The sequence below is a fragment of the Nansenia antarctica genome (assembly GCF_963989245.1).
Source record: "Nansenia antarctica genome assembly, chromosome: 17".
NCBI classification, from domain to species: Eukaryota; Metazoa; Chordata; class Actinopteri; order Argentiniformes; family Microstomatidae; genus Nansenia; species Nansenia antarctica.
This window is the reverse complement of record NC_137687.1, coordinates 21,095,896-21,116,295: the sequence shown is the minus strand read 5'-3', so window position 1 is coordinate 21,116,295 and position 20,400 is coordinate 21,095,896. Positions and strand designations below refer to the sequence as shown.

Below are 20,400 nucleotides of genomic sequence, written 5' to 3'. Positions count from 1 at the left end.
CTGTTTGGAAAAGGGCAGGTACTTTCAAAAAATACTTGGCAGGTGATTGGATGAATCTGTCTATCACCTATTTTCATGGGCTAATTTCAGAGAGCATTACCACATGATACCATCAAACTGTTAACTGCTCTTATGCCATCAAACTGTTCTAATGCAAGGATGAGAACTTAAAAGATATGAATTGGAACAACATATTTATGTATGGGTTTTTTAAACAGCTGCCATTTTGTTTCTCTCAAGTGTCAAAAAAAATTGAACAATTCCAATATGAAAATAAAATAGGACCTTTCTACAAACAAGGTTATTTAATTATGGCTCAGGAGCAGCATCTAAATATTGCACATACTGCAATCAAGTTAAATAAAGTCATAATAAAAATGTCCACTAAAAAAGAATAGGTCCTTTCTGTAAACATTGAAATAGATAAAGCTCTTCAACTCGTCGTAATGTATGTAAGTGCACGGCTCGACTGCAGATCGGTTGTTGTTGCATAGTACTCCACATTTTTCAGCTCCGTACGTGCGGGATGGAATCACATGATCTTTTATCCAACGTTTGGATTAGTTTTTTAAACTCTTCGTTGCTCACAGTGTTAATAGACACCACGTCTTTAGCAAGGTAATGCGTGATGGAATTGGTTATTTCACGGTGCCTTCGTGAGCTCTTTTCATACGGCGTAACAGCCGCAAACGACTCTAAAACTCTAGTTTGCTTAACGTTAGACTGGGCTACGGGACTTTCACTTAACTCTCCGATTCTGACCGTACACTCGTCATAGAGCTGCCCGTAGTACTTTTTCAAGTGCTGATACAGTTTTGTGGTGTTGCCTCTGGATGTAGCGATTGTTCCACGACAGGTCGTGCGCAACACCTGCTTTTGTTGCACATCTGTCGTCCTAAACCCAAAATACTTACAACAGAAGTGCTGTTTTTCTTCCGGACTAAATCGTTGCTTCTGGCTCTGCTAAAGCCATTTATCCACACCATGAATGTTGCTAGCTACTGAAACGTCTTCACAGATTCACACCTGGGCGTTTCACGTGCAGTGTTGTTCTTGGGTGTGTGCGTTCATTGACGTTGAATCCGACGCGCTGTATAATGTATCCCAAATCGCAGGCTTTGCGATTTGCTAATCGCACCATCTCAAATCGCGATTTCGATTTAAAATCGATTAATCGTGCAGCCCTAGTGTGTGGTTCTCATTGACCAATAACTCCTCTTCCTGTCTCCCAGCTATCAAAGGAAGTAGCAGGGCTCACCATGAACTTTCCTCTGCAGGTAAGCTCTGGCTAAAACCTGACTCCTGTGTGTGAGTGGTTTTCTTAATGAACGGAGAAAGGAGTGGTGCTTTGTAGGGGTATTTGAACAAAGGCAGACAGTCACTCTAACCTCCCTGTCTGTGTCCCAGGACTCCATGCGGGGGATGAACCCCAGCGCCCTGCAGTCCATGTTCCAGGCAGCCCAGATGGGGAAGGGAGGGGTGTACGACAGCCAGGGAGGCATGAAGAAGAAGAAACAGCCCATGATGCTGCACTCGGACCCGAGCATCTTAGGTAGGTCTACACTCACAGGGTTTTTCCTGGCTCAAAATGAGGCGGAGGTGGTACCAGTGGTGTTTGACACTGGGGGGGACCCATGAAACAGGGCTGTCTGGGGGTCCTCAAACGAGCATCAAACACTTAATTTCTTCCATTCTGGTGAATTTATATGCACCAATTTGTGCCCTTTCTGCATCAATTTATGGTGGAAATGTCATTATTTATGTAAAGGAAAACACAATATTCAGGCACCAGATGACCATTCAAAATATAATGTAATATAATGCAATATAAGGCTCTCAGGCATTCTGTACTTTCAAATATGTATTCTCCTTGAGCAGTCAACATCAACTATCAGCTATTTCGCTAGCAAAAACAAAAGCCAACTTATTTGCGAAACAGCGCCCCCGCCACCACATCGGCGTAGTGCCGCAATTGCAGATAGAAATTACAGAAATCCACTGAGTGCAACGCTTGTAGAAAATACGACCGTCAGAGTTTTGTCGAGAGCTGGAGGCGGCTAGAAATATGACTGAGGCGGCCGCCTCATAATTCTCTATGCAGGAAAAACCCTGCACTCACTAACCACACGTCTAAAGCCCAATTTATACTTCTGCGTCGAATTTATGCACGGCTACGCCATAGCCTACACAAGGGCTCTCCCAATTTATAGCTGTGCATTGGTCGGTCTGCGTCGCGTTGGTCGGTCTGCGTTGCGTTGGTCTGTGTACTCATAGCGGCATAATAGCGATTTTTTGGGTTATGCTTGTTGTAAAGAAAATGTCTATAATGCATTGAAATGACATTAAACTAAAATAATAAGATGGTTATCATAATTCCCAGTGACTGCTGGTAGGCCTCACACCTTGGTCACTGATGTCTTAGCGACTCCCTTTCACACATACGAGCCTTCCCAGTATATTCCATGGAATTTACCTGGTAAGGTGCATGTGTGAACACGATTTACAGGGAAATTGTCTCAGGCAATTACCCTGGTCTGGACCTTGTGTGATTCCATGGAATTTACCGGGAAGGCTTAGGTGTGAACAGAAGCCTGAACATTGCCTGGTCCGGTTACGCATGTCTGACGCAAGACGTTTTCACGTGGATCAAGTTAACCAATCACGGCGAGGACTTTCTCACTTCGTACTTTGGTCCGCTAATGTTACGGAGTTGGCTAGTTAACTTCAGCCAAAGTAGTGATGAATATAATTCCACAACTGGATACTACTTCATTTCCAATCATAGTTAGTGAGATTACTTAATTAGCTAGCTGTGTTGTCTCTAACATGACTTTTACCCCCCCCCCCCCCCCTCACATCTATCTCCCCCCCCCTCACATCTATCCCCCCCGCTGCTCTACCTGCAGGGTACTCATTCCATAATGCGGGTGAGCGTCTGAGCCTGAATGAGATGGAGATGGTGGAGGATTACTGATCCGCAGCAATAGCTACCTGATGCCTTCTGTCTAATAATCAGACACCTGATGACCAATGTGCACTGCTAGGGGGAGAGGCGGAGGAGGGGGGGAGGCGGGGGACACCAATGAGAGGGTGGGGGGGAGCCCTGAGAGGTTGGATGTACGGGGAGAGGGAGGGGGTTGTGCCCTTCCTCCCCCAGATCAGAGAAGGGCTACCCCCCAATAGTTAACTTGAGGGGGGAGAGGGGTGTGTGGTTGGGGGGGGGGAAGGGGGGAAATGGGTATCCTCTGGCACTTCTAAGAAAAAGCACCTTAAACTAAACTAATGCACTTTATTAAGATGGGATTTGAATAGGGTTGTTTGTTGTTTTTTGTATGAACACAGAATCAGTATGCATATGGTAGGTGTATATATCGAGTCTACACTAGGTACCGTATGCATACACATGTGAAAATCCGAACTGGAAGGTTGAGGTTACTAGTTGGTGGAGTAGATTAGGTGGGGGTATTCAAAGTCAGGGGGACCTTTTTGTTGAAACCTTATCAGAAAACAAATCCTTTCTTGAAAGACAAACACTGTTGATGGTTTTTTTTGTTTTGTTTTTTTAAGAAGACATTCATATAAAAAGTAAAGCTATTAAAAATTGATTTAAAAAAAAAAAAACTTGAAGATTTGCACTTGCATAAAAAAAAAAAAAGAATAGAAAAAAAAATCAATACAAATGGGGTTAGGTATAGAGATTAATATTTTTGTGGATGTTTGCGTGAGCGAGTGAGGTGAGTACGTGTGTGAGTGACTGAACATGTAAGGGCTGGTGCGTATCAGAACCGGTCTGCACAATGTTTTTTGTTGTTGTTTTTTTTGTCATTGCTTACCAAGATGTATGAAACATAAGATGCCATTTTGTCTTTTTGTTCAAATGAGAATTTTGTATTTTCATGAGTAGAATGTGTGTATTGTGTCCCCTTGTATTGAGGGACTATCTTTGTATGCATGAATGTCTCTGAATGAGTGAATGAGAGAGAGAGGGCAATCGCACAACACATCCTTTCTCTCACCAGCTCCTCATCCCCAGATAGACGTAGTAGAGATGCATACATGTGTAGAGAATGGCTTTGTGCTCATTCACATGGTGACCACCACTTGATTGTTTTTGTTTTTCCTCTCTCTTTGGGGGGGTTGGGGGTAACGGCTGTCCCCCCCCCACACTATCTCCCCTCTGCCACTGTCTCTAGGCCTCTGTGAGGTTTCTGGCAGGCAGAGCTGTGTTTGTGTGTGCGGGTGCGTGTGTGCGTGTGCGTGTGCTTGTGTATGCTTCTTTATTGCTCATACAAGGTGTGTTATGACTACAGGTACTCGCCTGTATGTTTGTATGTGAACGCATGCACATTGGTGCCTAAGACCTAGAGGTGTGAATGGATGAAGTGTATAGTGGCCATTGAGACATTAACTTTTTTCTTGAGAGTGTGTGTTCTATGTAAGTGCTCTGCACAGTGTGTGAAATCATCATATCACAATATTTCTAGTTTAGCCTGGGGATGATTCATTGGAAGGTTAGTCCAGTTTGTTTTCCTCGGATGTGATCAAGTTGCCTTTTGTCAGCTCTCGAACTTGTGAATGAAAGGTGTCGAGTTTCTGATTCTGCATCAAACTGTGCAAGTGTGCAGGACGGTGCACAAGATGTTAGCATATTGTGTTACTTATTCATTGTTGTTGCTATTGATAATGATGATAACTTCTTTTTTATAAACATAAATGAATATATATATAAATATATACATTATATAAAAAGTAAAAAAAAAAGTATTTGGACTAAGATTATGAGCACTTGGGGCTGCTACTTTTTGTTGTTTGTTTTAATTTTTTCCTTAATTTTTTGTTCATTACCGCCATGTGAAGTGCGTTTGTGTTATTTCTTTCTTAAGAAAACATTGAATGTATTCCAAAAAAACAAGAAACCGTGATGATACTGGATTTTCTCCTCACAAATGTTCAAATACGGCAACAACAACAAAATAAGAGATTGAAGAGGTTAGCGAGGTCTTTCTTTTTTTCCCGCAAATGGAGAGAGAGAGAAAAAATCACTCTGAATGGCTACAGTTGAACACACTGCCTCTACAATCTTGTTCGTACAAACAATATTACTATGAAAATAAAGAACAGACTATTTTCTATTCCTTACTGGAGTTTTGGTTGTTTACAAACCACATGGATTTCTGTGGGTGCAGTTGTTTTGGGGTGGGGAGGGGGTGGGGGGGGTGTAGGGCAGGGTCTGCAAGTGTGCTTCTGCAATATGGACATTCATCTGCGTATGTTTTTGGGGAAGAGTGACATCACAATGTGACAGACGAGAGCCTCCCCCTTTTGACCTTTTCTTGGGCGTCTCCTGGGACTGACAGAGAAACATGGAATGCAGGAGAAAGAAATCAAAGATTGTCTTCATTTTTGTCTCAAGTCTTGGATTTCGGGATGGGAGGGCTCATCAATAGTGTGACTTTTGTTTACTTTTTTTGCTTTCATATTTTTTCTCTATGTTTTGAACTGCCTGTATTTTAACAAAAAGAGGACTGAAAGCGTAGTTGAGTACTACGAGTAGTGTTTGGTACTTCACACGCATAAAGGAAACAATATATCATTGCTTTAACAAAACAAATGTCCTGAAGTGGATTGTGGAGTTACGTTTTTGATCCACGAACATTCAAAAGAAAACGAAAAAAACCTGTGAGGAGTGGATGGGGAAAAAAGAGGAACTTTCAGAGGATTTTTTTAAACTGTACATAAATATGACCTCATCTACCGTTGCATTTGATTGGACAGGTTGCAGGCAGAATGTTTGTTCTTTTGTCCCCTATGTTTAAGGAGGTGTGCAGGGTGTGTAGTGGAGGGAAATGCAAGGGTACCAGGACTAGGCCAGGCAGGGAGTACAAACCCCCCCCTCTCAGCCTTCAGAAACACTCACACCCTTGCCCCTGACGCTCTCACTATGCACTTTTGTTCATTGAAGCTGTGAGGTTCCTCTACATTTGGGACAGGAGCACAGTGGCACAGAGAGGGGTTTCCTCAACTCTGAGTTAACGCCTTCTCACTGAACAACAAAATACAAAATGAAAGACTGGAACATGCCTTCTTCCTCCTGTACTATTACCTGTTTTTTTATTTTATTTTATTTTATTACCTGAAAGAAATCACGTGGACAAATAATGGATGAAGGACTTCATGAGACATTGATATAAGCAGTGAATGTTCCTCAAGGAAACCACTTTTTTTTTTTTTTTTTTTTTTTTTTTTCTGAGGTAAATGAACTACATGGAGGGTTCCCTCCTTTTTCCATCGGTCCTTTTAATATAAGTGACGGGTGAAAGGATGGGAGTGGAGCGGGCGGGGCTGTAGCAACTGGGACTGACTGGTGACGCTGCATTGCCCTGCCCTGGAGGCTTAGGGTGCTTTAACAGCAGGCACCAACGGAGGGGGCAGAGGAGGGATGGAGAGAGGGACCGACTGTACTGCTGCCCAGATCACCTAGCCCTCTGTCCCCTAGCTGCTGCAGGAAGAGAAACATCTTGTTGGTAAGATGAGTCTGATTTTAAATGTGTACAGTATGACATCTCTGAATTTCATTAGAATGTATTTTTGAGGTCCTTCGAAGTGAATGTGTAGTAGAGTATCTTATGTTGTTACCAAATAGCACATTTAAGTCTGCTCTTTCTTTTTCATTGTAATTTTTTCAACAGGACTCCCACTGTTCCAAGCTGCTCTCTGCTGTACAGGAAGAGGGGTGTCTTCAACCATGTCACTTTTTCACCTTTCTTACGTTCTTCCTCTCTATATTCCCACATCCTTCTTTCACCCCCGACCACTTTGTTTCGAGGGGATGGACAGCAGTACATTATGGATGTGAGACATGGACAAGGAAGCGAAGCCAGTAATTGACAGGCTTGTCACGTCGTCTACCGACTCATCTCTAGTCACCCTGTCACCTTCATCGAGGTTGAGGAAGATGACAGACACAGCTGGCTCACTACCTAACAGCAGGGTGAAACTGACTGCTGTACAGACCTCTCTTTGACTCTGAGTAGGGACCACAGCAGCTGTATTAGCAGAGGAATTGGAACAGTAGAGAACAGAACCTCTTGTATAACACACACACACACACACACACACACACACACACACAACTTAGAGCTTTACACACATGTATACTAATGTAGCTAGTTTCTGTCAGAATCTCAAACACATACACGCACTCACTCAAACTCAAACAGCTCTTTTCCAGAGCCACATTCATGCACACATAGAGCCTTCGTCAACACACATTCACACATTTAGGTGTGTTTGGATTTCAAACACACCTAAACACACAAGCAGCAAGGCCCAATACAACACACTTGAGCATTGGCTGCTTTGTAAATAATGTTAACTTGTTTCTTGTTCTAATGGTTATGTTTTTTTGTTTTTCTGTTTGACATGCCTTAACTGTACAGATCTGCCTTAGATGGCAAACTCAAAAGGTTCATTAAACAGAACAGACGATTGGAAAGCAAGCGCCACAAGGTCTTGCTTTTGATTGGTGGAGAGAGGGAATGTTCTACTGGACAGCGAAACTGTTGTTTATATTATCTTTTAGCATATAAACAGTACAATATTAATCTGTCCAGTTTATATCGCACATGTTGGCAACAAAACAAAACTGTAGGCAATACATGATGATGATGGTGATGATGGTGGTGGTTTGCCTTTTAAGGGTGACTGTTCAGATTGCTAGTTTTAAATGCTTGTACATGTAGCTGTATGTGTAGGGTGACTGGGGCATGAACTGTCTGGAGCTAAGCTGACTGGGAAAGGAGTGTTAAAACTGTCGTATTCTTGGCTTTCCTGTCTATAGGTCTATACCAAACATGACAAATGGCCATAATGTCATGGAATGTTTACTCCCAAATGAAGAATGCCAGATGAGGTGGGCTATGATACCTGTTACTGCCAGCTGAGCAGTGCTAGTATGGTCCCTTACTGAAGGTTAGAATCTGTGTCTGTTGGCTAGAGGAACAACTTGGTTTGTAGTCGTTAGATACAGGAAGTGCTTGCATGTTGGCTGTGGTTAGTAGAAGGCCAGTTAGTTCCAAGACTGTACTACATTAACGACTTGTACATGTTTTGTTGTTATTGTTTTCTTTTTCTGGAAGGTGACTTTGGACTTGTACAGTCAATTTGCTGCCATTGGATTCTTTGTTATCAATTGATAAACAGGATGTATTGATTACTAGTAGGCTAATGTGCTAATTTTGCAACACAAGGTCAGTGAACCAAAGGAAGGTATACTGTACGCCAGGATAGATGGTGTTTCTTAGCCCTGTTTTAGACCCTGTTAGACAGTGAGAAATAGTGTTCATTTCATACTCTTGATTCTAAAAGACAGATTATCATCGGTGCCTCCATTGTACAGTACAGTGTTCATGAGCAGCAGTTGCATGTATTCTTCAGAGCAGATTTGGGAATCTGTAATAATTCTGATATATTGTGATGAAAACGCTTTGCAGTGTGCTGTGTTTTTTTACTGTAGTAATTTTTCTGTACTATCTGAGTAAGTGTAATTTTGAGCAATTGTTAAACATTTCCAAAGGATTCTTTGGGTAGTCTTTGTTGGTGGTTATTTGTTTGGAGGATCAGTGTATCTCCTTGGGTTTGTCATCAAGTCTTCAGCTGCCAAAATGTCAGATACACTGAAGTTCAAAAGAGATTGGCGAGCCAAATTGTGCATTCTGATAAATCAATCTTGACATTATAATTTCCTAAAATTCTCCCACTTAACCAGTCAGCTCAGCTCCATCGCTTACACTTTGAATGTTTTAGAGATAACATAACAAAACAAATGCATTTGAACAATGTCAGGATATGTACATAGTTTGGCTTTTGTTTGTTTGGAGAGAACAAAAAAATAAATAAAAATGCATTTATCCATTTATTTCACTGTGAGTATTTTATGTGTGAAATGTAATCCTTGTGTGAGATACCACCATGTGATATAGGGACACATACCACCACCATAACAACTTGACTAAATACTTTTGAATTCGCTTTAGTACTGACTAACTATGTTATAACCTAATTTCCCTAGAGCAAACGATCAATAATGCCCAGAAAATAGAAATAGTACTACAGTAGCCCATTAAATATTACCATAAATATAGCTGCTGGCAGCAATGAAACAGGGTTAAAGCCATGCCAGTAACATCATCAACGTTATCAAATTGCATGAAGGTCAAAGGAGGAAAGACAGAGCAATAAGCTCGGAAGCTGAGGACTTTGAGAAAGGTAATGGGTAAGGAATGGGTTAACTGAGACTGGTCATCATGTTAGGGCAATTTCAATCAACACGTTTCAGGTCAATTGAGCAAAGTGACCAAGGCAACTCGTGGTGTCTCCCTCCCTCTTGTGGACATTTGGTGATATGACTCGAACCCGCCAGTTATATGAACATGAATTTATTTTCTTACACAAGTATCGCGATAGGCTGTGAAAGCATCATGGCAGCCTCCTGTGTTTACAAAGCCACTCGTGCCTAGCGACATGTGAACGTGCTCATAATATATATAATATAATATATAACTATATATCATATAACGGTGCTAAACAGAAGAGTCTCACGCTGCAGTCGGAGGACCAGTTTGACCGAAGCGAAGGGTAACTAAACACTGACTTTGACCGAGACACGCAGAAGCTTGTAACACTACCAGAGAGGCAGACCATGTCAGTAGTAGCTAGCAGCTAGCTATGCTAATGTGATGCTAGTAGCTAGCTATGCTAATGTGATGCTTCACACTGGGTCAACACCGTGTGTAGCGAGCTAATACCTCACATATATGCTACCTCTCATGTACTATTATTTAATACTATGTCTGTTTATTACACTGACATGATTAAAGTTGAGTGAATGGGGTTAAGTATTTGATAGGTGTTGTGAGGTCAACTCCTGCCAGGCTAGTTGTAGGGTTTGTTGATACTAGCTACAGTACAGGCCAAAAGTTTGGACACACCTTCTCATTCAATGTGTTTCCTTTATTTTCATGACTATTTACATTGTAGATTCTCACTGAAGGCATCAAAACTATGAATGAACACATGTGGAATGATGTACTTAACAAAAAAGTGTGAAATAACTCTAAATATGTCTTATATTTTAGATTCCTCAAAGTAGCCACCCTTTGCTTTTTTGTTGTTAATAAAATATATTTTTGTTGTTGTTAATAAAATATATAATATTAATATTAAATATATATATAATAACATATTAACACACATTATATTTAATATTATTATTATATATTTTATTAACAACAAAAAAGCAAAGGGTGGCTACTTTGAGGAATCTAAAATATAAGACATATTTAGAGTTATTTCACACTTTATTGTTAAATACATAATTCCTATGTGTTCATTCATAGTTTTGATGCCTTCAGTGAGAATCTACAATGTACCAAATAGTCATGAAAATAAAGGAAACGCATTGAATGAGAGGTGTGTCCAAACTTTTGGCCTGTACTGTACATCAACGTTGAACTTGTGCTGAATGAATACTGACAGGTGGGATTGTTGAATTGTGGAGACACATCCGATCAGGACCATGAGATAACGTGGAAACGAGCTCTCAGTGTCGTCTTGTCATTCTCATGTGATTTCAGCCCCGTCTCGTCCTGTCTCCTAACCCCACCGTGTGCTGTGTCCTAGTGTCCAGTGGAGGCTGTGATGTCCCCGTCCTCCGTCAGACCCAGACAGCAACACTGCAGGAAGAAGCAGTACCCCAGTAGCACCTACCTCATCACCGTCTGACTCAGGACACTGCTGGATACACACCTGTTACACCAGGGGCAAGAAGAGTGAGAACAGAGGGACAGAAAGAGGAAAGAGAGAGAGAGATAGAGGAAGATGTCTGGTCCGGTAGAGAGTGGTGAAAACGGAGGTGTTGCAGGTGTGGTGCAAGATGCAGAGGCAGACAGTGAGCCTCCTCCATCTGTACCACCTGTAAATCAGGGTGAGAGTTGTGGACTGGGGGGGTCTCTGGAAGAGGAGTGCCCCCCAGCTGCCAAACAGCCCAGGCTGGGTGCAGAGGAGCTGGCTGTCAGCCTGGAGCTGCCTGACGCACATGGAGAACCCACAGAGCAGGCAGGAGGGGTTCCTGTGGACGTGGCCCTGCTGATTCAAGATGAAGGTGATGTACTCACTGGTGCCTAACCTGATCTCTAGCCCTTTCTCACTGGTGCCTAACCTGATCTCTAGCCTTTTCTCAATACTTAGAACATCTGTCCTCTCATTGTTTCCTCTGTCCTCAATTTCCTCGGTGACCTGGAAACCCATGAGTGATTTTCTGCACCGAACATTCGGCCACCGAATGTATTCGGCCGAATATCGCAAAATAAAGCACATTCGGTATTCGGCCGAATGTGTGAAAACACCGAATGTTTACCACCGAATAGTGGGCGTGTTTTGATGATACTTGCCAGGTCATTCTTAGGGAAGAACTGACGATGAGTGAAGGGAAGTCCAGGGTAGATGTAGACAGAGGGTTGATTGGGAGTGGAGACAGAGGGTTGATTGGGAGTGGAGACAGGTGTGCAGGTTTGGCTGAAGATCTAATTAGCGGGGACAAGCCTCAGCTGCGGCGGAGAGCACGCTGTGCTCGAGCTGTGGGGGCGGGGGAGGGTGTGTGAAGGCCCAGCCGTAACACTATGTCATTGAACCATACGGACATCAATACTTAAGCCACAACATACAGAATTATCAAAATCCTGTAGCATCTCTTTAAAGAGAGTTCACCTAATTAGTTAACTTGCAATCTTCCAAAGTATTTTGTAATAATATTATCATGGCACATCATTCTTGTTAACACAAGTCATGAATAAAGCTTCGGCCTACATTGATGAAAGATTTTCTTTCAGCAGCTATTCAGGGAAAACAAAAACATTTAATTTGACTGATTTATTTTATTTATTGTTGTAACCCCTGCCATATGGGCGGGGCCTGAGTTCTATTTTAAATAAGTGGCGGTATTACCTGTAATAATAAACTATTCAAATTATGACGATCAGTGCCTCCATTAACTATGTGGAAGTATTTTAAATAGGACTTCCTTTTTAATCCTTTTAATGTATTTATGTTTTAATCATCTGAATATGAATTGCCTATTACCTGTTTATGACACAACACAGTGGCTTTAAAATCAAATACCAAAGGGTATATATTTATTTACTAAATGCTAAATTTAAAGTATTGGTAGTCAATTATAATGTTATACAAAGTCAATAGACAATATTCACAATACAATGTCAACAGACAATATCACAATATCACATAACCAAATATAGGCTCAAAGCCTATTCCAATTCCTTTCAAGGAAATAAATGTAATGTTTCCAATAAACTCAAAGTCAACTCAAAGGATTCACAATTGTACAATATATCATTCAGTAAAATAAAAAGGTGGGCCCACACACACACACACACGCACTCTGTAACTCAGTCCATTAACCAGTGTTACCGTTGCAGCTGACGGTGCTTGTGAGCGGGGGGCCTTGAAACTGTTATGGCCACTTCACTCGTCCACACGAGCCCAAACAAAAGCTTGTGCGTGGTTCAGTACTCACGTAACCTCGTGGGGAACTCGTAGGTAAACGAGGGGTTTGAAAGATGGTGTAAAAAGAGGCAGAGATGAGGGGATGAGGTACAGCGCTCTCCCACGAGCGCAGGAGAATGATTGAAGTACACTGACGCGAAGATTCAATGGACGGTCTCGAGTTACCCCAGGCGATTGGAAACGGTCTCCGTTGTCCAACGGAGAGCTTTCCTTTGGCTTGGTCTCTCGACTTCCAATTCTCTGGTAGCTTCAATGTGCACCAACATCCAAAAGAATAACTGTTCGTTGATTCCCGAATTGTTAATACACACAGCATACACAAGTCTTACTTCCTCGACGAGGTCCTCAAACATTCTGACACGCAACCTAACGCTATTAGTACAAAGTCCCGCCCCCTCTCTCTCAGCATACATTTCATTGGCTAGCTCTTCCAGATGGACCAATGAAATAAAGAAATGAATGAATGACATATAACCAATGAGCGAACTCACATTAGAGTTTGTAAACAAGTACACATTATAAACTTATAACAATGTTAATAACCGTGTACATAACCATGAAATGATGCTTATTTATTAAATGGACTTATTTATTGAAATGCTCATAGCTCACGTTAGTAGCTGGGCTACACTGTGCTTTGTTGGTATAGACTGATGTCTGCTGGAATGTTCAATAAAAGTTATTTTTTTTCAATCTCAATTTCTTTCTTTGAGAAGCATGAATAAAAAGCAAAATGTATTTAGTTTATGCAATGATAAAATTAAAAACTGCCGATACACATTCGGTATTCGGTATTCGGCCAAGTGTTTCCTTAAATTCGGCTTCGGCCTCGGCCAAGAATTTTCATTTCGGTGCATCCCTAGTATCAATCGTCCAACAGATGGATTCCTCCCTGTACTTGCCTCCTCAAGGAGGCTCCGATGTTTAATCGGTAGCGATCAGTAGGGTTGGGTATCGTTTGGGTTTTATCCGATACCGGTGCCAAACCGATACTTTTTAAAACGGTACCGGTACCGAAAGTGATACTATTGGTACTTTAAATATTGAAATAGGCTATAATAAGCGATAAGTGATCAGAGAAAATTGCGAATGCTGTTTTGGTTCTAAAAAAAAAACGCTTTCTAAAAGTTTTTAAAAGTTTCCTACCCGACACTCGGTTTGCATACAAACATGTTACTGCCAGAGGTGTTCGAGGTTGAATCTATTTTCGCCTTTCTGTCTCTGGAAGCTGCCTCAGGTCCCATATTATGAAAAACTCTCAAGTTTTCAGAGCTTTCTGTACATTTGGGCCTCTGATGACCCTACTAACACAGAAACCCAAATAAAGCAATTGGTCCGTTTTTTGTGGGCTGCATATTTCAGAAAATGAAATGCAATTTGCGATTCAACAAACCATTCATGGGGGGGGGGGGGGGGGGTTATATTATTATTATATTAAGATGTTGTTGTTTGGAACTTCAACCCACATGTTGCTGCACTGACTGGTGGCAGACTTCTAACTGTGCTAATGTCTTTATCTAATCTGGATTTCTGACAGATTCCAACCAGCAAGGTGAGCTAAGAGGAGGAGGAGAAGAAGAAGGAGGAGAAGTAGAAGAAGGAGGAGAAGTAGAAGAAGGAGGAGAAGAGGGGGATCAGGAGAGCAACACTCCAGCTGACAGCCCCAGTGGAGGACAGAGGTAAATAGAGGATGGGAAGATTTTTTAATTGAAATATCTGAGGTAGGCCTACATATTTGAAAAGTATTTTATTTAAGTATTTTATTGAAGTAGTTGTTAGTGTTATCGCCCATGTCTTTCATGCACTGAGGCCTACTCTTAACTCCTTCCATGGCTGTAGCCTGGGCCTAGATTTCAGCCAGACCCCCCAGACGCTGACTGGTTCCTGGGCTGAGTACTCCCGTGTACCTGAGAACTACCTCAAGGGCTGCAAATGGTAACTAACCTGAAACACTCTGTCCTGGTCCATTGTATTGCTGTATCGTCCGTTCTATCAGCATCCCTGTGCCATTAAAAACATTGATACTGTACAACCATAGAAACGTTGATACTGTACAACCATAGAAACATTGATACTGTACAACCATAGAAACATTGATACTGTACAGCCATAGAAACATTGATACTGTACAGCCATAGAAACATTGATACTGTACAACCATAGAAACATTGATACTGTACAACCATAGAAATGTTGATACTGTACAACCATAGAAACGTTGATACTGTACAACCATAGAAACATTGATACTGTACAACCATAGAAACATTGATACTGTACAACCATAGAAACGTTGATACTGTACAACCATAGAAACATTGATACTGTACAACCATAGAAACATTGATACTGTACAACCATAGAAACGTTGATACTGTACAACCATAGAAACATTGATACTGTACAACCATAGAAACGTTGATACTGTACAACCATAGAAATGGAATTGTACACTCCAGCCTCTCTGTACCGTGCCACTCTGTGTTATTTCCCCAGGGCTCCAGATGGCTCGTGCATCCTGACCAACAGTGCGGACAACAAGCTGCGTGTGTACAACCTCCCACCGGAGATCTACAGCTACAGCTGGGACCTGCTCTCTGAGATGGTACGCCTGTTCTTACACACCTGTCAATCATATCATATAGCCAATGGCCATGGACGCCAAAGCGAGCAGTCTTCCCCTTTAATAGTGGGTAGACTTGCCCTCACCTGCATATGTCTCCCCCACCTCCTAACCTCCTCCTCTCCATGTCCCCCCACCTCCTAACCTCCTCCTCTCCATGTCTCCCTAACCTCCTCCTCTCCATGTCTCCCTAACCTCCTCTCCATATCTCCCACACCTCCTAACCTCCTCCTCTCCATGTCTCCCTAACCTCCTCCTCTCCATGTCTCCCTAACCTCCTCCTCTCCATGTCTCCCTAACCTCCTCCTCTCCATGTCTCCCTAACCTCCTCCTCTCCATGTCTCCTCCACCTCCTGACCTCCTCCTCTCCATGTCTCCCTAACCTCCTCCTCTCCATGTCTCCCTAACCTCCTCTCCATATCTCCCACACCTCCTAACCTCCTCCTCTCCATGTCTCCCTAACCTCCTCCTCTCCATGTCCCCCCACCTCCTAACCTCCTCCTCTCCATGTCCCCCCCACCTCCTAACCTCCTCTCCATGTCTCCCTAACCTCCTCCTCTCCATGTCCCCCTAACCTCCTCCTCTCCATGTCTCCCTAACCTCCTCCTCTCCATGTCTCCCTAACCTCCTCCTCTCCATGTCTCCCTAACCTCCTCCTCTCCATGTCTCCCTAACCTCCTCCTCTCCATGTCTCCCTAACCTCCTCCTCTCCATGTCTCCCTAACCTCCTCCTCTCCATGTCTCCCTAACCTCCTCCTCTCCATGTCTCCCTAACCTCCTCCTCTCCATGTCCCCCCCACCTCCTAACCTCCTCCTCTCCATGTCTCCCTAACCTCCTCCTCTCCATGTCTCCTCCACCTCCTGACCTCCTCCTCTCCATGTCCCCCCCACCTCCTAACCTCCTCCTCTCCCTGGCAGAGTCCGGTGCTGAGGATGGCTGAGGGGGACACCATCTATGACTACTGCTGGTACCCCAAGATGAGCTCAGTGGACCCAGACTCCTGCTTGTGAGTTCAGTCATGTGATGTGACATAGTACCACTAAAAAGCTCTGGAGCTGCATCCAGTACTGTAGGAGCCCAGAGGCCTCCAGGAGTGGAGAGTGAGTCAGACGTTGTGTGTGTTGGAGACAGTCCTTGAACACTTGGTGTTTTTTTCGTATTCTTTCGAGCTGTTTGCCAGTCTGCGCACAGTGCATAAAAGCGTTGTTATTTCTGCTCATTATTTGGAAACCGTTGCCCTCTCTCTTCCATTGAACCTCCTCGGGGGTGTTTGATGGATGATTCACCCCTAACAGTCCTCCAAATGCTTTTTAAGTGCTGCACGGCTTCCAGACTTTTGGTCTTCTTTTATTGTCGCTTCCACTGTGTGTGTGTGTGTGTGTGTGTGCCTGCGCGTGCGTGCGTGTGTGGGTGTGTTTTTCTGGCAGAGTTTCTGGCCTGCGCAAAAAACCCTGTAATTATGACATCGTCTATATATGCCGAGACAGGCTGAGATCAATGGCGGCCAACCGTTACCGTGGAGAATGCCGTTGTTACGGGTGACGGTGATAGAGGGCTGCTAACGAGGCCTTGTTACCAACAGTGCGCAGCTCCAAGTGGTTTCCTCTGATCGGGCCCAGCGTGGGCGCTGGCTCACCCTGTGAAGCGAGCAACCTCGACTGGGTGAGAAGAAAGACAGATGGGTCAGGGGCCGGAGGACGAGAGCATAAACACCACGAGGACGTCATTATGAACCACTCCAGAGGTCGGTCCCAGCCTGAAAGGCGCGGGTTTAGCCAGGGTGAGGGTGCTGGTCGGAGCCAACACTCCGTGCCAAGACCACTAACCTCCATCTTCACTCAGACGTCCCGACGGCTCGGCCGAGCCCACAGCGGAGAAGACGTCACACGGCCTGGAATGTTCTTTAGACGTTTCCACGGCCAAGTCGAGCTCACAGGTGGACAAATAGAAAGTCGGCAGGATGGGCTGTCTGAGGACGGTTCTGAGGTTTGATTAGAGGAGATTAGCCGTGTTGTGGTGTTTTGAGTGCGTGTCGCTGGAGTGTCTGTGGGAGTCGTAGGGTCATTTTTTTCTTCTTCCCCTTCCCCTTGAAGTGCTTCTGTTAATGCCTTTCCCTCTCTCTCTATCCTTCTCTCTTCTTCCTGCCAAAAGCCATGTGGTTGCGGCCCTCCTGTAGAGAGTGAAGAATGGTCACTGGTGTGGCTCCTTTTGTATGATGTTCTGGGCAGGGCTCCAGACCGACTGCAGTGTAGCATTATAATTGGATATTTCCCTGAGCAGGGGCAGACACACAGGGCTGTAAGCAGAATGCAGCAGCAGGGCTAATTTCCTCTCGTTAATTGAGCTGCAGTGATTTCCAGCGTTTGTTCACAAAAGCCACAATTATATCGTTGAGAAAGGCATATCTGATGCTCAGAAAAAAAAAACCTGAAGCAACAACGTCACTTTTTTGTTTCCGGGACCGAGGGCTGAGGGACGTGCCTGGCCAAACGAGCGCTCAGCAGCAGTCCAGACTGCCAGGCCGGAGTCACTGAGGAGTCCACATGTGATTGGCACAAACACTGATGCAAGATGATTGTACACCCCTTTCTTTTTCTTTCTTTCTTTCTTTCTCTCTCTCCCCCTCCGTTCCTCCTCAGCATTGCCAGTAGCAGTCGTGACAATCCCGTGCACATCTGGGATGCGTTCTACGGGGACATGCGGGCTAGTTTTAGACCCTATAACCACCTGGATGAACTGACCGCTGCCCACTCCCTGTGTTTCTCTCCTGACGGCTCCCAGCTCTACTGTGGCTTCGATAAGATGGTCAGGGTGTTCTACACGGACAGGCCTGGACGAGACTGTGAGGAGAGGCCCACCATAGGTAAGAGTACAGTACTTTGACACTATAGGTAAGAGTACAGTACTTTGACACCATAGGTAAGAGTACAGTACTTTGACACCATAGGTAAGAGTATGTTAATTACTTAATTGGTTTATAAGTGCACTTGTTTATCAAACACTAGACATTTTATGGTTTTGTTTGTTTGTTTATTTGGATCCCCATTAGTTATTATGGCTACTATTAGTGGGGTCCACACAAAATCAATACATTACAGTATAATACAATACAATAATAATACACTATAATACAACAAAATACAACATAGAAATAAAATTAATTTAAAATCCCTACGTTTCATGTAACCATATCCAGCCAAAATCACCAAAATCACAATTGACGTTATCAACATGAATAGGTTAGAACAACAGCATGTTAGTGAGCTTGCATTCCATAATTTAACTGCTCTATGGATGAAGGTACGCCTTCCCATGTCAGTTTTGTAACAATAATAACGTTGCTATTTTTCAGGTCCTGTATATTGATGTTATGTGTTTGTTATCCTGCATATCAGCAGGCTAAACAGATAGAGTCCTGTATGTGTTAATGTAACCCTCTCTGGTCCATGTTCATCTCCCCTCCCCAGTGAGGAAGCAGGGTCAGGGTGGCATCATCTCCTGCATCGCCTTCAGCCCCGTGGAGTCTGTGTACGCCTGTGGCTCCTACTCTCGCAACGCGGGCCTCTACTCCTGCCAGGACGGCTCCCAGCTGGCCCTGCTGCCCACCAGACACCACGGAGGCCTCACACACCTGCTCTTCTCCCCCGACGGACACTACCTGTACACAGGCGGACGCAAGGTCAGCGCGCGCACACACCCACACACCCACACACACACCCACACACCCACACACCCACTCACACACACACACACACACACACACACCCGCGTACACATTCTCTCAAACACCCGCGTACACATTAAAACACCTACATAACATCTGTCGACTGTATAGATACTTGCTGTTAGTGTAGTGTTGCCACATACTGTGTAATCTAGTGAAGTTAGACTGATGGTGGTGTGTGTTTTGTAGGACCCAGAGATTCTGTGCTGGGACTTGAGAGACACTGGCAAGGTTCTGTTCTCTCTGAAGAGGAGCGTGGCCACCAACCAGCGCATCTACTTCGACCTGGATCCGTAAGTCTACGAACCTCTTAACCCCCCGGAGACACTGAATCCTGAATCTGCTTCTTAGCTAATCGATCCATCTTCCACCCCTTAGGCCCCGGTACACCAGACTATCAGAAAACAGATCAGAACGCATGAAATGACTATCCCATTTGATCTGTGGAATTTGGGAATGACAAACCTAGCAACTGAACAATGCAACCTAGCAACTCGATACGAAACGTTGTTTTTAATCAGCTAAGCGGACTGTGGAAAGTCATTTGAACTGTTTGTTTGTCTGTAAAAAAAAAAATGAAACGGACACGGACAGACCCTTGTTATCTCCGTGGTCCATCGACGTATGACTACCCTAGAGAAACCGTTGGATCACCTTACTATGCGTGACTCCAGTCCTGTGGTGCCAACTGTCTCTTGGTATCTGTGTGTCCAGGTCTGGCCGGTACATCCTGAGTGGGGGTACAGAGGGAGTGGTGTCAGTGTGGGACACTCTCACAGCGTCCCCCGATGGCAATGAGCAGCTACTGCAGCCACAGCTCCAGTTCCAGGCTCACGGGGACTGCACCAATGGCATCAGGTACAACCAGATTGCATGAAAACCACCCTCAAGACCACCAGGACCAAGCTCCGGACCTGGGGTGATAGGGCCTTATTATTATTATTATTATTATGAACATGTACACTCCTATAAAGAGCACAAGCTGGCTGAGGATTCAGACGTCAGTTTTTAATCCTGTTTTCCATTTTCCATTTTCCAATAACTCATTAATTTTCATTATGTTTCTCTGCCCCTCCCTCTCCAGCGTTCACCCCTTCATGCCGTTGCTGGTGTCGTCCAGCGGGCAGCGCCAGTTCGCTTCGCCGGGGGACAGCGAGGGAGACTCGGGCTCCGACTCGGAGGGTGACACCGTGATGTCGACAGCAGACCTCCGAAACGATAAAGCCCTGACCGTCTGGTGGGCCGGCCCGCTGAGCCCAGCCATCGAGGGGGACCGGGATCCACCAGAACCAGTGCTGGAGAACTAAGCCAAGTCACACTATGACCAACCAACCCCCACCCCCCTTCCCCCTTCTCTGGACTGAACCAAATTGAACTTCAACTGCCTCTAGGAGAATGTTGTGTATGATAGTGAGAGTACTTATGTACTTATCCAGGAAGTACAGCAATGGATGTATTTAGTTGAGTCGG

The 20,400-nt window shown here is 44.1% G+C and overlaps 2 protein-coding genes across 2 annotated transcripts in view; both read left to right on the top strand.

Moving 5' to 3' along the window:
* gigyf1a (GRB10 interacting GYF protein 1a) overlaps positions 1-2,974 on the top strand; it is a gene marked incomplete at its 3' end in the record, with an annotated part of 33,458 nt that extends 30,484 nt beyond the window's left edge. The window contains exons 22-24 of the mRNA XM_080547390.1: positions 1,233-1,277; positions 1,408-1,552; positions 2,907-2,974. Coding sequence (XP_080403516.1) covers positions 1,233-1,277; positions 1,408-1,552; positions 2,907-2,974 — 258 coding nt within the window. The remainder of the gene's footprint in view (positions 1-1,232; positions 1,278-1,407; positions 1,553-2,906) is intronic.
* A 6,523-nt stretch (positions 2,975-9,497) lies between these two features.
* wrap53 (WD repeat containing, antisense to TP53) overlaps positions 9,498-20,400 on the top strand; it is an 11,399-nt gene continuing 496 nt past the window's right edge. The window contains exons 1-11 of the mRNA XM_080547654.1: positions 9,498-9,636; positions 10,681-11,161; positions 14,120-14,261; positions 14,422-14,517; positions 15,079-15,187; positions 16,124-16,212; positions 17,846-18,069; positions 18,674-18,885; positions 19,120-19,223; positions 19,645-19,788; positions 20,015-20,400. The exon at positions 20,015-20,400 is cut by the window's right edge and continues 496 nt beyond it. Of these exons, the coding sequence (XP_080403780.1) occupies positions 10,879-11,161; positions 14,120-14,261; positions 14,422-14,517; positions 15,079-15,187; positions 16,124-16,212; positions 17,846-18,069; positions 18,674-18,885; positions 19,120-19,223; positions 19,645-19,788; positions 20,015-20,237 (1,626 nt within the window). The 5' untranslated portion in view covers positions 9,498-9,636; positions 10,681-10,878 and the 3' untranslated portion in view covers positions 20,238-20,400. The remainder of the gene's footprint in view (positions 9,637-10,680; positions 11,162-14,119; positions 14,262-14,421; positions 14,518-15,078; positions 15,188-16,123; positions 16,213-17,845; positions 18,070-18,673; positions 18,886-19,119; positions 19,224-19,644; positions 19,789-20,014) is intronic.